Source organism: Protomyctophum bolini (assembly GCF_963924005.1).
Source record: "Protomyctophum bolini genome assembly, chromosome: 8".
Lineage (NCBI taxonomy): Eukaryota > Metazoa > Chordata > Actinopteri > Myctophiformes > Myctophidae > Protomyctophum > Protomyctophum bolini.
Genome location: NC_137869.1, coordinates 48,520,821 through 48,539,605, shown reverse-complemented (window position 1 = coordinate 48,539,605; position 18,785 = coordinate 48,520,821). Strand labels below are relative to the sequence as shown.

Below are 18,785 nucleotides of genomic sequence, written 5' to 3'. Positions count from 1 at the left end.
TCAAGGTCCATTATTTATTTCGCGTTTGAGCCACGGACCACCATTTAACGACATTCAGCCTCTCAGACCCAAAACTAAAGAATATCTAGTTGTCATTACATAAGATTTGGTCCACAATTTGATGCCGTTGTGAGTGACGTTACATTAGGAGAGATAAAAGGCACACGTTGATCAAAATAACAATACTTCTACATTTTCTAGTTGTGTAGACTTCTTGTAAATTCAGTGATGCAGATATTTAACTCTGGAGATGAAACCAAATAGACCCTTATACACTATCAAAAGTTACACATCTAATAGGGGGTCATTTGGTTACCGACTCTCCTTTAGACTATCATTTAGCTGGGGACCACCTGGATGGAACGGGGTGCATACTTAGTTTAGACTAGTCATTGGTTAGACATGGGTTAAGGTTAGGTTTAGGTGTGCTGCCCCGTGGGAGGTTAGGTTTAGGGTGAGGGTTTGAGATAGGTTGTAGTTGTAGGACTAATGACTGGTCTAACCAATGACTAGTCTAAACCAAAAACTGTCTAAACTAAGTACTGCACCCGGATGGAACCCCCTCAAGGACCACTGGAGTCCAGTTGAATGACAGCATGAAGAGGCAGGTTTTCTCACCAACAGGAGAGCGATGTTGGAAGATGTTATTGACAGGAAGTCCCTCCTTCCGCAGTGACCAGCACTCCACTATGCTCATCGTCTGACTCGAGGCGCACAGCAACACCTGGAACAAAGAAAACGCAAAGAAATGGGAAAAGGGGAGTGTATTCAGCAGCAGAGGCAGTGAGGAGGATTCCCCCGATCATTATTCTGACAAAAAAGCATCTTCAGGAACGGGAACGCCTTTTCGTGTTTTAAAGCATTATGTTTTGTGTAATGTACACTTTGTACAGTACACCTGTCACCTGGTATAGCAGCATGTTTATCTAGCCATCTGTCAGAGAATAATGAAAATGGGTGGCACCTGCTGGTCAACTACAAATACTGTAGAAAATAGTATAATAATGCACACACAGGAATACAATAGCTAATATGTCAGGTAAAGTGTGCCAGGCATTGTTGTTTTTGACAGCTAAATTTAGTTTTAAGTTAGTTTTAGTCATAGTCTTTTGAATAAGTTTCATTTAGTCACCTGAAATGTTCTAGTGTTAGTCAAGTTTCAGTCGACTAAGTGTCAAAAGATTTTAGTCGACTAAATCTACAGTTGATGAAAATGTGTTTTGACAGGCTTTGATGTCGTAAATGGCAGATTTTACACTTTGGTTGCATGCTGAAAATAGCAGATCCACAAGCTTAAAATGCGTCGCGCTTGTAGATCTGCTATTTTCAGCATGCAACTTAGCATGAAACTGGATCTCTTGTCCACTAGTCCCTTTCTAACATTTCAGTCTAGTTTGTATTTGTTGACGAAATTGTCAATATGTTTAGTCACAGTTTTAGTCATCAAAGTTTAGTTTTCATTTAGTTTTAGTCAGTGATAAAAAGGTAGACGACGAACATTTTTCGTCTTAGTTTTAGTCGACAAAATCACCACTGGTGCCAGGCAAGACCGATTCACAGAGGGTTTCCTGGGCCATTACTGAGGTGTGCCATTAAGCGCAACAGCACTGATTAGCCACACCTGGCCTACGGAGCACCTGCTCCATGGATTACACCTCAGTAATGGCCGCGCCCAGGGCACCCCTCTGTGAATCGGTCTATAGGCCCAGAGGCTCAGCAAGTCAAAGCAGTCCTACTATTTTGACACAAATGTTACCGAAGTGAAATGTGTTCTCCTGCATTTGACCCATTGCTCTTGGAGCGGTGAGCCGCAGCCATGCCGTGCTCGGGAAACATTTGTAGTTGATGATGGCTACACCTCACACTAACAATGAATGAACTGCATTTTTATAGCGCTTTTCCAAGTGCTCAAGACAAAGCGCTTTACAATGCTAAAATAGGCCCAAAACACAGTTTATAGTTAAGGGACGCAATAAAACAACGACCTCTGCATCCACGGGATGCACTACTGTACTGTTGTTTAGTCTAGTTTATTTTGCTAGCTTTAGTTATGATAATAATTTCTTCTTCTGTTTTCTACATGCACATAACCACATTATAACCATATAAAATGCATGCATTGAATATGCTTCAATTTGTAAAATAAAATGACTCCTAACGTCGTTGAAGTGAGACTCATAAAATGTCCCTGGGACTCAACTAAAAGACCATCCCTGCAACCTCTTGACTCATTACATTGAAAACCTATTTACATCACTGACAATGGTCATTGGATTTCATATGAAAGCATGGAATCATAGCTTCAAATTGTCATATTGGTTGTTCAGTTTGACCGATCAGTTTTGGAGATATGGCTTATAGAGTGATGTCTTGCAGAAAACAGCAAGTTGGGAAAACAGGCTTGAAAGGTTCACTTCTGTGGACTCTAACATTACACCTAGCTACATGTTTAAGCATTTAATTAAATTTTACATGTCGACGTCTGACACTTATTTCAGACATGCTCTAGTATGTGAAGAGTCTGCCTGTGCTATTAAAAAAAACTCCTCTGGTGAAAAGCTGGAGTTTGCGCGATGGCAGGCTCTCAGTCAAATCTGGTCACATATAGTCGGAAACAAAACTAAGGCCAAGTTGAGCAGAATGTTTCCAGACACTAACGACTCCTGTCGTTAGAGATTGTGCATTACATTCACCCATTCACACACACATTCATACACCGATGGCAGCGCAAACCATGCAAAGCATGCACCAACCAGCACATCGGGAGCAATTAGGGGTTCAGTGTCTTGCTCAAGGACACTTTGACAGTAACTCTGGGGGAGCCCGGGTTCGAACTGGCAACCTTCCGGTTACCATCTAGCCTCTCTACCCCTGAGCCACCGCCGCTACTCTTGCCCAGAACTTGTTCCTTTTTGGAAACATTTATTTTTTGATTTTTTGATACTCAGTACGCAGTGTTTGGCTTTCCCATGCCTCCGTGTCCCCTAGTCGCTATTTTCAGTGTGTCTCCTTATGGTAGGCATGATTCTGTAGGTGCCGGGCAGGCAGCCACCAGCAAAAAGCTCAAAACGCGTCGCAGATCAGCAATTTATTTTCAGTTATATTTGAATTGTAATCCTGAAAAGTAACCTTTTTTTTATTTAATTTCAATTTTTTTTAGTTATGTTAATTTAAAAACTAAATACTAATACATTGGAAAAAAAAGCGGGGTCATGTTTGCATGTTTGGAATTGTAACGGCTGAAATCAATAATATATCAGTATTCCAGTATTAACCTGCGGGAACCAGTATTAGGTGAAGGTGGGGGCCGCATGTGCCCCCCCACCCCCCCCCGGACCGCCGTTCGCCCATGCATGGGGTAGAGGGTTTATAGGTTAGGGTTTTACCTGTTCAGAGTTCTCTCGGGTCAGGAAGTGCAGGTGTGTCACGGCGTGGTACTTGTCTCGTCGCAGGGGGTCGGTGGTGCAGCGCATGAACAGAGACGGCAGCAGCTCTGTGTCGATGCGACACTTCTCATTCACCACGCTGACGATCACCTAGAGCGCACGCACGCACACACACACACGCAGACACACATGCATGCACGCGCACGCACACACAGTGTTGTATTAGTGTCACACGTGGGGAATATGGGCCTCACATTTCCACTGGATAAATGTGTACCTCTGTGCTGTTTGCGTTTATAAAGAATTGTGCTATCCTTTTAGTATCAACGTCTGTTGATACTACCTTTGCAAACCACTCATTATCACACTCTATACTGTCAAATAACACCATAGGTGAGGACATTCTCATTTTCACTATTAAAGCCTGTTTACAGGTGTTGCCGAACCAAGTTCAACTTGGCAACCTGGTACCCATCAGCACACGACCCACACTGCATCCTACATCCAGTACCACATGACAAAGAAACAGTCGCACACATCTTAAATGGTTGCAGCCACTATAAAAGGACTGTACATTGCCAGACATGACCGTCTGGTGGACCTGGTCTCAGACAAGATCAGAGGAGTACAGGACAACAAGAATGTATAAACATGTATAAGCACTTTAAAAATAGACTGGTTTGATCACAATGACACGCATGTCAATTCACTACAAGATATTCCAAATACCCCAGATATTGTGTTCATCAATGAAATTAGAAAAAATGTCACTATATTTGAAATACAGTAGGTAGCCCATTTGATTTGTATATGGACACTTGTTTTACATCCAAACTTATGAAATATCAGCTTCTGGTGGAACGTATTATGGCCTTGGGATATAACTGTCCACTTATTGTCCTTGTATTTGGAAGTCTGGGCCATGTCCATAAACTTGTGCTCAGGGGTCTGCAATTGGGTGGATTGCAAAAAACAAATGCAAAAAAGCTGGCTAAATACTGTTCTGTCTCAGCTACTATGGAGAAGGCGTTGTTTAATTTATCCCTAGGTGGCTTAAAAAACCCAAAACAAACATCCTGTCTAGTAGTGTCAAGTAATAGTATGTCAACAATGTGCTATATATATATTTATTTTTTCTTCTTTTCCCTCTGTGTTAAGCATGTGCAGCAGCTATATCTGGTTGGACCATATAATGTATAACCTAATTCTGACCAGTGTTTGGGTCTATTGTATTACGCCTCTTGTGCAGATCCAAATCAAATAATTAAAATGTGTGTGTGTATTATTTCGAGGAAGCAATCAGATTGGATGAAGTAGCCATCTAGACGTGCCAAAACAAGCACGGTGGAACACCTAATCAAAACATCAAATGCAGCTGTACTGATCAACCCAGAGACTGGGTTTCTAGGCTAGCATTTTTCTTTTTAGCCAATATCACAGTTATCATGACATTGCGTTGACGTGTTTTTTAAGGATAACTGTTGTATAATCGCAATATTACACTCGAGGGTGTGCGTAATAATAATTAATAATCGTTCATTATTACACAGCTTGTTGCAATGCTTGATTCCGATTGGTCTGTTAACAGACCACTGGCTCTATAACAGACCACTGGCTAATCAAACCCTCTGAGCACCTGCTGCGCCTCGCTTGATTAACTGCCGTTTCCATGTAAAATGCAGGCTGATCATTCAGAATAAATACTTCCAAATAAAATGCATCCGAAGTAATGTTTTTTGGCTGCGTGTTTATATGGGAAATGGTCATTCCGAACGAGTGTTTACAAGGAGATGTGATATAAGACATGACACGTGTTAATTCACGTGAAACTACGCCATCTGTTGGGACACATGAAATATAGGCAGTTCATTCATTATGTGACTGTCTCAACAATAGGCTTACAGACATTACAGACGAAAGACGATACTTTGAAATCACATCATTTCATTCCGCAGTAGCTTTGAGGCTGCTGGTGGTTGGATAGGGGCGGGCATATATATATATATATATATATATATATATATATATATATATATATATATGTTTACCGTCTTTCTTTCCCCACCCGCTGCGGCTCCCCTTCTCCGCTGGGAAGGTGATCATCTCGTTTTTAATTGTAGGCTATAAAGCGCTGATCTACAGGCTGACAACGTGTCCCATCTGTGGTCTTGTACATCGCATAAAGCATATAATGCATAGCTTATCTGCACGATACACCATCGCCGCATCATGATGGACCGTTGGACCATTAACCCATTTAGATCAAACTTTAAAAAAAGTCGTCTAAATCATGACAATTTTCTGAAAAGCCTCATGTTTCTATATCAGTGGTGCTCAATATTTCACGTCAAGGAATCCAAAGATTATATGTATTCGGCCGGCGAACCCCCATCTGAAAATACGTTGTTCCAGGGACCCGCCCAGAAACAAAGTTAAAAACCTTCGCTCTCGCTAGGGTAGATACCCTCACAAAAACATGCAGTAATCCTGGTCTCTAAACTGCCTCCCCCTGGCCAGCCGGGGCACCTGATGGAGGGGAAAGGAACTGGTTGGAATAACGTGTTCCTTCCACGCGCTACGTCCAACCAGGGAAACTCCCCCCTGTCAGGTGTAAAGGAGCAACTTGGACACTCAGGCATGAAGGGAGCATGAGTTAAGTCCGTTGCTCTCCCCAGGTTGGCGGAGGGTGTGTAGAGCCCAGGATCACAGTAGATGATTGGCACAGGGGTGAAAAATGGGTTACAAAATCGTGCGATAAAAAAAGAATAAAAAAAAAAAAGAATGAAAGAATATATATTCACAGATTTGTGCCGCATTTTCACGATTTTTCAAAAATACCAGACCTACAAGCTCGTTTTTCAATAAAACAGTGCTTAAAACACCAAAAGGGGGTTCCTGCCCAAAATGGCTTAATGGATTTTCAGCTACGGAGCGCATTTCAAGGAGTTATTCACGTTTGGAGATTTCTTTTCCCTCTCATCCACTAAAATGGAGGGGGGGACCACTATGGATGACGTCCCAACCGGAAATTACATCGAATGTTGTTGCCCAACGGGCGCTCCCAGCCTGTGGAGCGGTGCGCTCGGTTATGATATCATTAATGTTCAACGTCCTGTGATTAATCTCCGCCACCTGGTGCGACGAGCGGGATCATTTGATAGGACGGAGACCTCCGTTTATGCCGCTCGAGTATTGTTAACCCACTCTGACCTGAGATCAGATTCTAAAAATGTCTATTACATCCTGACAGTTTCATTAATCAACCCATTCTGACCCGAGATCAGATTCTAAAAGTGTCTGCGATTTTTCAAAAATAGCAGACCTACAAGCTCATCTACATGAGCTTGTAGATCTGCTATTTTTCAATAGCTAAAGCACGACATGATGCTAACACCATAAAAGTTGTCGGCGAGTCAACAGATGGTTATGTATTTCACACTACAGGAGTCTTTTTTTTTTAAATCGACTGTCATTATATCGTAGGTGGCCTTCACACTAAACGATTGGTCGCAGACTAGGCATTACACACACACACTGCAAGAGTTCACCAGGATGCCGTGATACAAGCGCGAGACCGACACAGACGCTCTCTCTCGTGATCCGTGCATGCCACACACACACACAGGAATAGCCAGGCTACACAACGAAATGTTTGTGACAGGCAGCATGTAGCCTACGTGGGCTGCAGTGAGACATGACGCACACACACACACACACACATACACGGTCCAAAAGTTTGCTCCGATGCGGTTTTATCAACCTATTCAAGTGAAATGAGTTGGTTTTATAGACTATTTAACAGCAACATTGGGCTAATATAGTAGCTTGCATGTACGACACAGCACAGAGATTTACCCAAGGAATAAAGGTTATATATAATATCATATGATCATCTATCGATACAGTCGACAAGACAGACAGACAGACAGACAGACAGACAGACAGACAGACAGACAGACAGACAGACAGACAGTGAGAACAGCTATCCTGTGCTTTCATTGGCTGTAATACAGGACTTCTCTGGACGTGATCGCAACCCATTTCATACCGTACGAAGGCGTCGGCGTCGTAAAGCACACCTCTCTCGTGAAATATTACTTCAATATTATACACATTAGGGGGTTACCTTGTAGAACTGCACGGGAGAGGAGGAGCTCCCGTCGGTCGCCGCCACCACGATGTTTCCGCCGCTGGTGAAGGCGATGTCGGCCATCGCCACGCGTCCTCGGAGACGACAGAGGCTCTCGCTGGCCGAGAGCAGCATGCCGTTGGGCTTCAGCAGAGACACGGTGACCAGGCCGCTGACCGTCACGCCCACCCAGCCCTCCATGGGTTTACCTTGAAATATAAACAATGACCGTTACGCCCACCAAACATTAAATATGTATACTTATGATACAGCCCCACCCAGCCCTCCATGGGTTTACCTTGAAATATAAACAATGACCGTTACGCCCAGCAAACATTAAATATATATACGTATAATACAGCCCCACCCAGCCCTCCATGGGTTTACCTTGAAACATGAAATATATATATATATATATATATATATATATACAGCCCTCCATTGGTTTCCTTGAAACATATTAACCCATTTAGACCTTGTAGACATTTAGGCTTGTAGACCCATTTAGACATTGTAGCTTTTAACCATTATTTCTAAACTTTAGCTGTTGAGAAATAGCAGATCTATACACAAGCTTGTAGATCTGCTATTTTTGAAAAAATCTTGAAAATGTGTGCAAATCTTTGAATATATATTATTTTACAGTGGACATTATGAACTTAAATATTTGCTTTCTGGGGGGGGTCCCTGGAACAACATATTTTCAGATGGGGGTCGGCGGTCTCACACAGAAACATGGTTCAGAAAACCGTCAGGATTTAGAAGGCATTTGTAGAATCGTCCTCAGGTCTAAATGGGTTAACCGGAGGGAGGATCGCGGACCACATGAATTTCCTTTTTTTCTTTTTTGCCAACCAGAGTTCCCAAAGGCTCTAACTGGGCCGGCCCGACCCGAATAATTAGCATAATGTTAGGCAGAGATTATTATTATTATATTTTTTTTAAATACCTGCGGTCGGGAACAGGCGGTCAAAACACATCTTACCTCCAAATAAGGTCAGAGACGGAGCAAACTTCACCCTGGAAAACTTCTCCCCGAAGTTGGTGGAGCCGGACTGGATGAATGAATAACAAACATTAACAGTTCATCAGACTGGACGAGCACAGAATAAACAACAGTTTACCCATTTTGGCCTGACATCGAGATTTTTAAAAAATGTCTCTTTTTTTTTAATGAAAAACCTCATGTTTCTATATCAGTGGTTCTCAATATTTCATGTCAAGAACACCGACCCCCATCTGAAAATATGTAGTTCCAGGACTACATATTTACAGATGGGGCTCGGCGGCATATTACATATAATCTTTGGGGTTCTTGACATGTCCCAGAATCTTTTATTCTGGGGGGTCCCTGGTCCTGGAGACCCCCCAGAATCAAAGATCTGAGTTAAAAACTGAAACTATGAAAGAATATATTTGAGGCACATTTTCACATCTTTTTCAGCAGACCTACAAGCTAAAGTATAACATACTGCTTAAAACACCAACGGGGGTTCCCGCCCAAAATGGGTTAATCTAAATAACTAGGGATGCACGATAAATCGGTAGCATAATCAGAATTGGCCATAAAAGCTCCATATCGGTATCGGAATGGTCTCACAATAATACAGATTAGTTAAAGGACCACTTCACCACTTTTCAACCTATCTTCATATAATAGGTCCTCACTAATAATCATGCGCAATTTTTTTCTACTCTGTCTGTGTCTCATAGGAGGGCTGTGGGCAGTTTAGAAACCGTCCTCCAGTGACATCATCGATGGGGAATACAGGCTAATAGAAACTGCAGGATTTCTAGTCCTGAAAAGTTGCAAGGCGAAAATGGAAACCATCGTTCAAATCTAAACATTTTTGTAAAATAATATTGTTTTAAAAAAAGAAATCTGCCTGATGATGATGTCACTGGAGGACGGTTTCTAAACTGCCCACAGCCCTCCTATGAGACACAGACTGAGTAGGAAAAACATTGGGCCATTTTATCATGATTATTAGTGAGGACCTATTATATGAAGATAGGTTGAAAAGTGGTGAAGTGGTCCTTTAAAAAAAGGAATCTGCGTTTAATGCGCGTACTCATCTCATTCAGTAGTCATTCACGTGTGAAAACAGACATCTGGAAAAGTATTATGCCTATTTAATGATTGATTTAATACTTTATTAAAAGGCTTTGGGCCAATAAGCCCCTATATAGCCTAGGCTTGTTTCCATTGTGGTCTTTTTTTGGTAGAAAGATGTGTCATTTTATTCTGCCTCTTGACCAGTTTCCTACTTGAAAACACAGGTTATCTCAATGTGTTTGGTACTGGGCTGTGGTTAAAATAAACACACGTTATCTCAATGTGTTTGGTACTGGGCTGTGGTTAAAATAAACACACGTTATCTCAATGTGTTTGGTACTGGGCTGTGGTTAAAATAAACACACGTTATCTCAATGTGTTTGGTACTGGGCTGTGGTTAAAATAAACACACGTTATCTCAATGTGTTTGGTACTGGGCTGTGGTTAAAATAAACACAAAAATAACTCCACACGGAGGACCAGTTTAACCCTGTTATATAACCATGACAACAGTAACTAACTCACTAACTAACTCACCATCTCTACATGCAGGGCAGTGTTGTTTTGGGCAGCAAAATTTGATTTTAGTTTCAGTCATAGTCTTTTGAATAGTTTTCATTGAGTTTTAGTCACATTTTAGTCACCTGGAAAGTTTTAGTTTTAGTCTAGTTTTAGTCGACTAAATATAGTCACTTGCTGAAAATAGCCGATCTACAAGCTCACAACACGTCGCAGAGCGACGCGTTTTTTTGTGCAACCAAGTGTAAAATGACTTATACTGTGTCCACTAGTCCCTTCCTAACATTTTAGTCTAGTTTTTATTTGTTGACGAAATTGTCAAGACATTTAGTTTCGTTTAGATTCGTTTTAGTTTCCATTTAGTTTTCGTCCATGAAAAAAGGTAGTTGACGGAACATTTTCCGTCGTAGTTTTAGTCGACGAAATCAACACCGGGGCCAGTTTCACTCTGTTGTGTAACCAGGACAAACAGTAATAACTAGTTAGTTATAAGGGTTACCGTTAACCCATTCTGGGCGGGAACCCCTTTTGGTGTTTTAAGCATTCTGTTATACTTTTAGCTATTGAAAAATATCAGACCTGCAAGCTCATAGGGCGGCACTGAGTGCCGCGCTACGAGCTTGTAGGTCTGCTATTTTTGAAAAATCGTGAAAATGTTGTGTAACCAGGACAAACAGTAATAACTAGTGAGTTATAAAGGGTTACTATAGGTTATAAGGCCCAGGTATATATCGGTACCATTTCGACATGCAGGGCCAGTTTGACCCTGTTGTGTAACCAGGACAAACAGTAATAACTAGTGAGTTATAAAGGGTTACTAGGTTATAAGGCCCAGGTATATATAGGTACCATTTCGACATGCAGGGCCAGTTTGACCCTGTTGTGTAGGGAGGCGGACTATTTTCCGACAGCATTCTAGCCGACGGGGCAACGGTCCGCTCCGCAGCGGGGGGACATTCGCTGCGATGCGAAAAAGCGATGGTCCGACATGCGCTGCTCCCGTGCTTGCGGGGTTAGGGTTAGGTTAGGATTGAGGTTTCGGATCAATATGCTGTCGGAAAAAAGACCTGCACCCGTTGTGTAACCAGGACAAACAGTAATAAAGTCAGTGAGTTATAAAGGGTTACTAGGTTATAGGGCCCATGAGGTATATATAGGTACCATTTCGACATGCAGGGCCAGTTTGACCCCGTTGTGCAGCCAGGACAGAGCGATGATGGGGTCTCCGTCCACCGAGCTCCCCAGGTTGGACTCCCAGCTGTTCACCAGATGTTCCGACATCATCCAACACTTGATCTGCCCGTCGCCGTCAGACGACAGCAGCCTGGAGCCTGGAGAGATCAATACATCAGCCAATAAATACATCAATCTATTGATCCGTCCGTCACCATCCAATGACAGCAGCCTGGAAATAAGGTCCCAAAACGCAGTTTATTGCGAACGCAGTGAGCACTTACTATGAGACCTAGCAGATCATGTCTGTCTGTCTGTCCGTGTGTCACGCTTTTGTGCCCATATATGGAGCTGCTTTGGGGACTCCTTATATGGTTATGGCTGAGTCATGGTGACATGAGTGTGATGGCGTGGTCCAACTTGTGCCCATATATGGAGCTGCTTTCGGGACTCCTTATATGGTTATGGCCGAGTTAAAAACGTAACTTAAAAATAACTTAAATATGTACGAGCTGCGTTCGCTTCCACGCGTTTGCGCGTCTTACTGGTAGTTAAGGGACGGAATAAAACAGCGACCTCTGCGACTACTGTACCGTTTCTATTCTAGTTTATGTTGCTATAGCTTTAGTTATAATAATCATTTCTTCTTCTGTGAATAGAAGAATATAACCACATTATAACCATATGAAATGAAATGCTAGTTAAATGCTGTAAATTTTCAAAATATGACTCCGATAACGTCGTTGAAGTGGGACCCATAAAATGTCCCTGGGACTCATCTAAAAGACCATCCCTGCGTCTCAACTCATTACATTGAAAACATATTTACATCACTGCGATAGATCAATATACTGTATAATATACATCAACCAAGTCTACATCACATGTGCACCTAAATAAGCAAATGGACAGGATACAAGCAACGGACATTCAAAAGAATGAAAATTATGTTTGTTTATGTATGTCTCCCCATAGTCGATGTGGTGAGGGAGAGGCAGACTGCGATGGTATGGACACGTAGTAAAGGAAGGAAGAGAACGATTGGGTGAAGAAAGTAATGTCGATTGACTGAAGGCCTATTCATAGTCATAGGATTTTCGGTGGTGAGGTGTGACCATCGCTCCGGTGGTGAGCTGACCACCGGAGCTGAAATAACGTTGAGCGGTGGTGAGTAAAAAACAGAGAGAAGGGCTGGAGCGGTGGCGGTGGTGAGTGGGTGGGTGGGTGGGTGTTTGGGTGGGTGAGTGGGTGGGTGGGTGAGTGAGTGAGTGAGTGAGTGAGTGAGTGACTGAATGAATGAATGAGTCTGTGTGTATATGTGTGTGTGTGTGTGTGTGTGTGTGTGTGTGTGTGTGTGTGTGTGTGTGTGTGTGTGTGTGTGTGTGTGATGTGCATGCTCAGGGATGCATGTGGCAGCACTGGCACTGGTATATGCTGTACTGCACTGCCATCTGTTGGCCACAGCTGCAATGAGTTCTAATGCAGTATGAGAAGATTTCTAAAATCCTGCACGGCTTTTTTGCTTATAACCACGACCCGCTTCTGTGGCCAACGCGGAAGTGCCTCTCGCCTACAACAACTGTTCTTCTTTATTCTTTATCCGGAGCCCCATTGGCTTCCACAAAGTGCTCGCTATAGTCTTCCTGGGGTCCACACAAACATGTATACAATAAAAACAGATCATTGAAATTTAAAAAAACAGACGAGATCTAGTTATCAGCTGAAACAGTGAAGTACGCTCTGCATTTAACAATGCAGACAACGACCAGTAGTAACAAATACAGTGTTTACACAAAACATTTAAAATACAATAAGAATAACGTGCAAAAGATAAGTCTATAAAGGACTCGTCAATTTAGGTTTAAGTGATTTTTTTTTTTACGAAAATCTGCTTCTGTGGCTGATGCGGAAGTGCCTCTCACCTACAACAACTGCTCTTCTGTGGCTGACGCGGAAGTGCCTCTCACCTACAACAACTGCTCTTCTGTGGCTGACGCGGAAGTGCCTCTCAACCTACAACAACTGCTCTTCTGTGGCTGACGCGGAAGTGCCTCTCAACCTACAACAACTGCTCTTCTGTGGCTGACGCGGAAGTGCCTCTCAACCTACAACAACTGCTCTTCTGTGGCTGACGCGGAAGTGCCTCTCAACCTACAACAACTGCTCTTCTGTGGCTGACGCGGAAGTGCCTCTCACCTACAACAACTGCTCTTCTGTGGCTGACGCGGAAGTGCCTCTCACCTACAACAACTGCTCTTCTGTGGCTGACGCAGAAGTGCCTCTCACCTACAACAACTGCTCTTCTGTGGCTGACGCAGAAGTGCCTCTCAACCTACAACAACCGATTGATTTTTGTTTTGGTCGAGTAAGTTTTAGACCCCGACGGCGGGTCAAGTTGCGATGCGTGATTGAGCCGACTCGAGGCCGTTCGAGTTGCGACCCGACAGGCAGAGAGTAGTAAATCATGTTCTGGCTCCCGACTGCCACTCAAAAGTGGCTAGTGGCCAATCACAGCGCGTGACTTGCACACCGCGCCTACAAGAGGTTCAAGGCTATATTGGAAGCGTACCTGACGGGTCCCACTCCAGGCAGGAAATGACCTCAGCGTGGCCAGAGTTGATGGAGTAAACGTCCCAGGGGTGCTCCGTGTCGATGATGTGGATCATGTGACTCACCTCTGCAGCCAATCGGAAGAAGAGAGAAGAGCAACCAATCAACAATGGGTGTTGAGCACCGACGGGGGCAAAAAACATAAATCATGATGGCAGGAATTGTAATTGAAGGCTCTTCGTCATCAGCCTTCACAGATCATTAGTAAAAGCAACCAGGTTCCTACATACAGTAAATAGGTATGGTAATTAGGCATGTAACGATATATCGTATATCAATATATATCGATATTAATCCCGACGTCCGACGATATGAATCGATTTATTGAAATAAAAACATTTATATATTTTTAGGGAGGGTAGTGAATTATGGTGTGCGGTGTGAACTGTGAGCTTTAGTCTAGTCATATTCCATCATGTTCAAGTGCTTTAGGAGAGAAATTAGTCACTTTCAGTAGTAGAGCACTGTAGAGGGGAGCTGTGTGTGTCTGTGACTGTGCCCAGGTGATGATGGTCGTTGATGCTCATCAAGGAAGGCAATTATGTTTCTGCACTGTCAAAAGTAATGCTAGGGGAAGATAAATAACGGTATATCAAATTTAAAAAATGGAAAATATTTTTTGTTTAAAATATCGAGAAAAATCGTATCAGGAACCTCATATCCTGATGCGAATCGTATCGCGGGTTGAGTGAATTGTTACATGCCTAATAGTACCGGTAATATAGAACGTCGCAGTCGCGCCCCCTTTCATGAAGACGACAGGCCCCCGGAAGAGAATTTCCCACGCATTTTTCCCATAGACGTTTCAGAAAGAATGTATTTAAAGATTTGTAAGCATCTGGACAAAGCCAACTCGGATCGTGACAACTCATGACAACAAACACATTTTTTTGGGACGAACAAATAATTTGAAGAATGAAAAGAGCAACACTTTTATTGTCGTTTTTCTTCTTTGTAATTATTTGTTCGGCCCAAAATATTGTGTTTGTTGTGTCGATTTGTCACGATCAGAGTTGGCTTTGTCCGAGGCTTACAGATCTTTAACCCATTTTGGGGCAGGAATCCCTTTTGGTGTTTGAAGCATTATGTTATACTTTAGCTATTGAAAAATAGCAGATCTACAAGCTCATAGCGTGGCACCGAGTGCCGCGCTATGAGCTTGTAGGTCTGCTATTTTTGAAAAATCTTGAAAATATCGCACAAATCTTTATATATATTCTTTCACAGAGAACATTTTAACTCAGTCCCTGGAACAACATATTTTCAGATGGGGGGGCGGTGGCCAATTACATATCATTTTTGGGGTCCTTGACATTAATTTCGATGTCGGGCACAAATTTTGGTGCCCAAATGCGGAAGTGCAACCGAGCGCTCAATGTTAAAGCCCAGCTGCACAGGGTTTCCTCGTCATGAATCCACGGGTCTGCCTGCAGTCCTTCCTCTTACCACTAGGGCCCAGTGCTTCAACGTTGGAGCGCGTCACTGGCCCCTTGGTGCCAACTGGCTCCTTGCACACAAGTAGGCCATACATGTGGTGCGCGCTCGCCACTGGCATCACCGCTTCCAACAAAAAACTGATATATTATGATATGGGCTACGGTCTTACATACCCCAACATACATAATACATACCAAGCCAATAGCAGTTTGCGCCCACTGCTTGCACAAGTAATAATAATAATAATAATAACACCTATATCTTCATCATTAGCTTTGAGGTCTCTAGTGAAAGCCACCATGAGGTTCCTACAACTCCAGTTATAATACTAACCCATTTAGACCAGACGTCGAAATGTCTAAATCCTAACAGTTTTCTGAAATACCTGTGTTTCTATATCAGTGGTTCTCAATATTTCATGTCATGGACCCCAAAAAATATATGTACCAATTGGCCGCAGACCCCCCCCCCCCCCCCCCCCCCGTCTGAAAATATGTTGTTCCTACAACAATAGCAGACCTACAAGCTCGTAGCTTGTAGGTGAGCTTGTAGATCTGCTATTTTTCAACAGCTAAAGTATAAGATACTGTTTAAATCACCAAAAGGGGTTCCTCCCACCATGAATGTGCCAATACTAATAATAATACCTTTGTCCTCGTCATCAGCTTTGAGGTCTGTGGTGAAAGCCACCAGGTTCCTACAGCTCCAGGAACACACCAGAGGAATGGACGGACAGTGGTTGTTCTTTGGTCTCTTCTCCCACTCACACACATAGGTCACCTCCATCTGGACCAATCAGAAATCACCGTTAGAATGTTTGGACCAATCACAACACTGTGTTAGAACCACACAGACAAACACACACACACACACACACACACTCATTCATCACAAGGATTCCATAATCGTATAATCGCAAAGGGCTGCAACTAACGATTATTTTCATAATCGATTCATCGGCCGATTATATAAAACGATGAATCGGATTATGGCACTTATTTAGCTATATCAACCTTAAAAATATATTTTAGCTTATTTTAGACATGTTCTAACTAAGACATTAAATATGAATATCGGTAATTCATTCAAAAATACCACATTTGTTTTAACTGCCTTTCAATTAAAGAAATGAAATTGATTAAAGCAACCCATGGTACCATTACTCTAATTCTGACTTCATACATTTGATTAAAGAATAGCTACACATGTGTCAGTGTAGCTACATGTGTCACATGTAAAAGTATTTTAAACACAAATAGGTCATTTAAAAGTAACTATTCAAGCCATAGGTTTTGTTCTTGATCCTATAATCCTGCATGCAGTACAGACATATAGTTGTAATGGCTTCGATGGCAATAGCAACTCCATCTTACAAATACGCAGGTATTCTTTTTTATTTAAGATGTTGAGGGTAAAATGGCCTCAGATTTGAGATATGATTCTACATTATTATGTGCCAGTCGCTACTGTGCATAGTTAAGGGACGCAATGAAACAACGACCTCTGCATCCACGGGATTCTAGTTTATTTTGCTAGCTTTAGTTATAATAATTCTTCTGTTTTCTACATGAAATGGTAGTTAAATGCTGCAATTTGTAAAAATGAGCTGGCAAAATATGACTCCGTCCTAACGTCGTTGAAGTGGGACTCATAAAATGTCCCTGGGACTCATTTAAAAGACCATCCCTGCTTCCCGGGACTCATTACATTGAAAACCTATCACTGAACAGTCATCAGATTGTAAAGGAAGAGAGATGGCTCACTCCTCTTTAGTTTAGTTACATTTAATTTAACACTAGATAAACTATGGATTATGATGAATCGATTAATCGTTGCAGCCTTACGCAATAGCAGAAATAGCTGATCTACAAGAAATAGCTGAAATGGCTGTGACAAACGCATCACTTTGTGACGCGTCGTAAAGCTTGTAGATCAGTTACTTCTGCTATTTGTTTCAATGTATAGAGGGTATGCACGTGACATCATCATCATCAAACCCGGGAGTTTTGCAGGAATGCCTGCTGAGTGGCAAAAAACTACTTGATTTGATTGCATTAAACAACGTTAAACAGTGTTAAACTCACTTTGCATGTTGCTTTGCCACTCGATGTGCCATTCACTTCTACCCTCACCCTCTATAACATAAAAAATGCCAGTAACTTCTTGGTATGTTTTGGTTATTTGTTATTATGTCAAACAAGCTAAACGGAATTGTACTTTCTATCCAATGCAAAAAAAAAAAATCACACAATTCAATCTATTATTTGTGTGACAATTAATCGTCAACTTAAACGTGTAATCGTGACAGCCCCTCTAGCTATAGGCATGTTTCTTTTCACAATACTTTATCGCAATGTTTTACCCGGTGTCAATTGTCTAATGTAATCCTGGGCGCTACACTTCCTCTGGCAACCTGGGGAGAGCAACGGACTGACCTCATGCTTCCTTCTATGCATGAGGAGTCCAAGCTGCTTCTTTTCACCTGACAGGGGGGAGTTTCCCCCGGTTGGACGTAGCGCGTGGAAGGAACACGTTATTTCCGACCAGTTCCTTTCCCCCGGCTGACAAGGGGGAGGCAGTTTAGAGACCCGGATTACTGCGTGCATTTTTGTGAGGGTACCTACCCTAAGGGGACACGGGGAGAACATGCAAACTCCACACAGAAAGGCCTGATGACGCGAGGCGACAGCACTACCGACTGCGCTACCGTGCCCCCTGGCATGTTTCCTTTTAAATAGTGCCCCTACTTTGTGCATCATGGAATTATAGGTGAACAACTGAACATGTTCTCTTTCCCACCCCGCCATAACATGTTGCTTAATACCTGTATAATGGATCTACAAGTTCACAACAGGTCGCAAGCTTGTATGTAGATAAACTATTGCTATTATTTCAGAAATGAGGCAGTAAGTACTGGTAACTTATTGTATCCACCCCTCTTTGAAATGAAGTGAAATTAAATGAAGATCAATTGAACAAGGTGGACCCTCTTGTAAACAAGTGTAATGCTCACAGTTAACAGTCTTTGTATTGAGTTTGTGCTTGAAATGTGCAAGAAGCCTCTTCTCTCTCAAGTCTCAACTCTCTCTCTCTCTAAATGTGCTGTTTGGCTTCAATAATGATAGTATTAAGGTGAAAATGTAAAACTAAGTTGTACATTTTCCTACCGTTCATTCAACACGAAAACATGCATTCAATATACAGAATAAGCATAGATAAATGTAATTAAACATGTTATAGTAATAATGTTCCTGCCGTTCATTCAACACGAACATTCATTAATAAACATAACTAATTAAACATGTTATTAGAGTTGTTAATGTTCCTACTGTTGACTCAACACGAAAACATTCGTTAATAAATATATATAACTGTAATTAAACATATTATTATAGTTGTTAATGTTCCTACCGTTCATAAAACACGAAAACATGCAGCTAAAAACAACAACAATGCTGCAGTCAGTGCGACTAGG

General features: G+C 42.2%; 1 protein-coding gene across 2 annotated transcripts in view; it reads right to left on the bottom strand.

Annotated features, from left to right (window-relative positions):
• Positions 1–18,785, bottom strand: part of med16 (mediator complex subunit 16) — a 50,376-nt gene extending 31,591 nt beyond the window's left edge. Inside the window, exons 1-8 of one of the 2 annotated variants that reach the window (XM_080770041.1) lie at positions 18,722–18,785; positions 15,958–16,096; positions 13,833–13,940; positions 11,252–11,421; positions 8,501–8,570; positions 7,513–7,724; positions 3,387–3,536; positions 619–724 (exon numbers count right to left, since the gene is read on the bottom strand). In XM_080770041.1, the coding sequence (XP_080626167.1) occupies positions 619–724; positions 3,387–3,536; positions 7,513–7,724; positions 8,501–8,570; positions 11,252–11,421; positions 13,833–13,940; positions 15,958–16,096 (955 nt within the window). In that variant the 5' untranslated portion in view covers positions 18,722–18,785. Of the gene's footprint in view, positions 1–618; positions 725–3,386; positions 3,537–7,512; positions 7,725–8,500; positions 8,571–11,251; positions 11,422–13,832; positions 13,941–15,957; positions 16,145–18,721 lie in introns of both variants that reach the window. The other variant, XM_080770042.1, reaches the window with a different exon arrangement.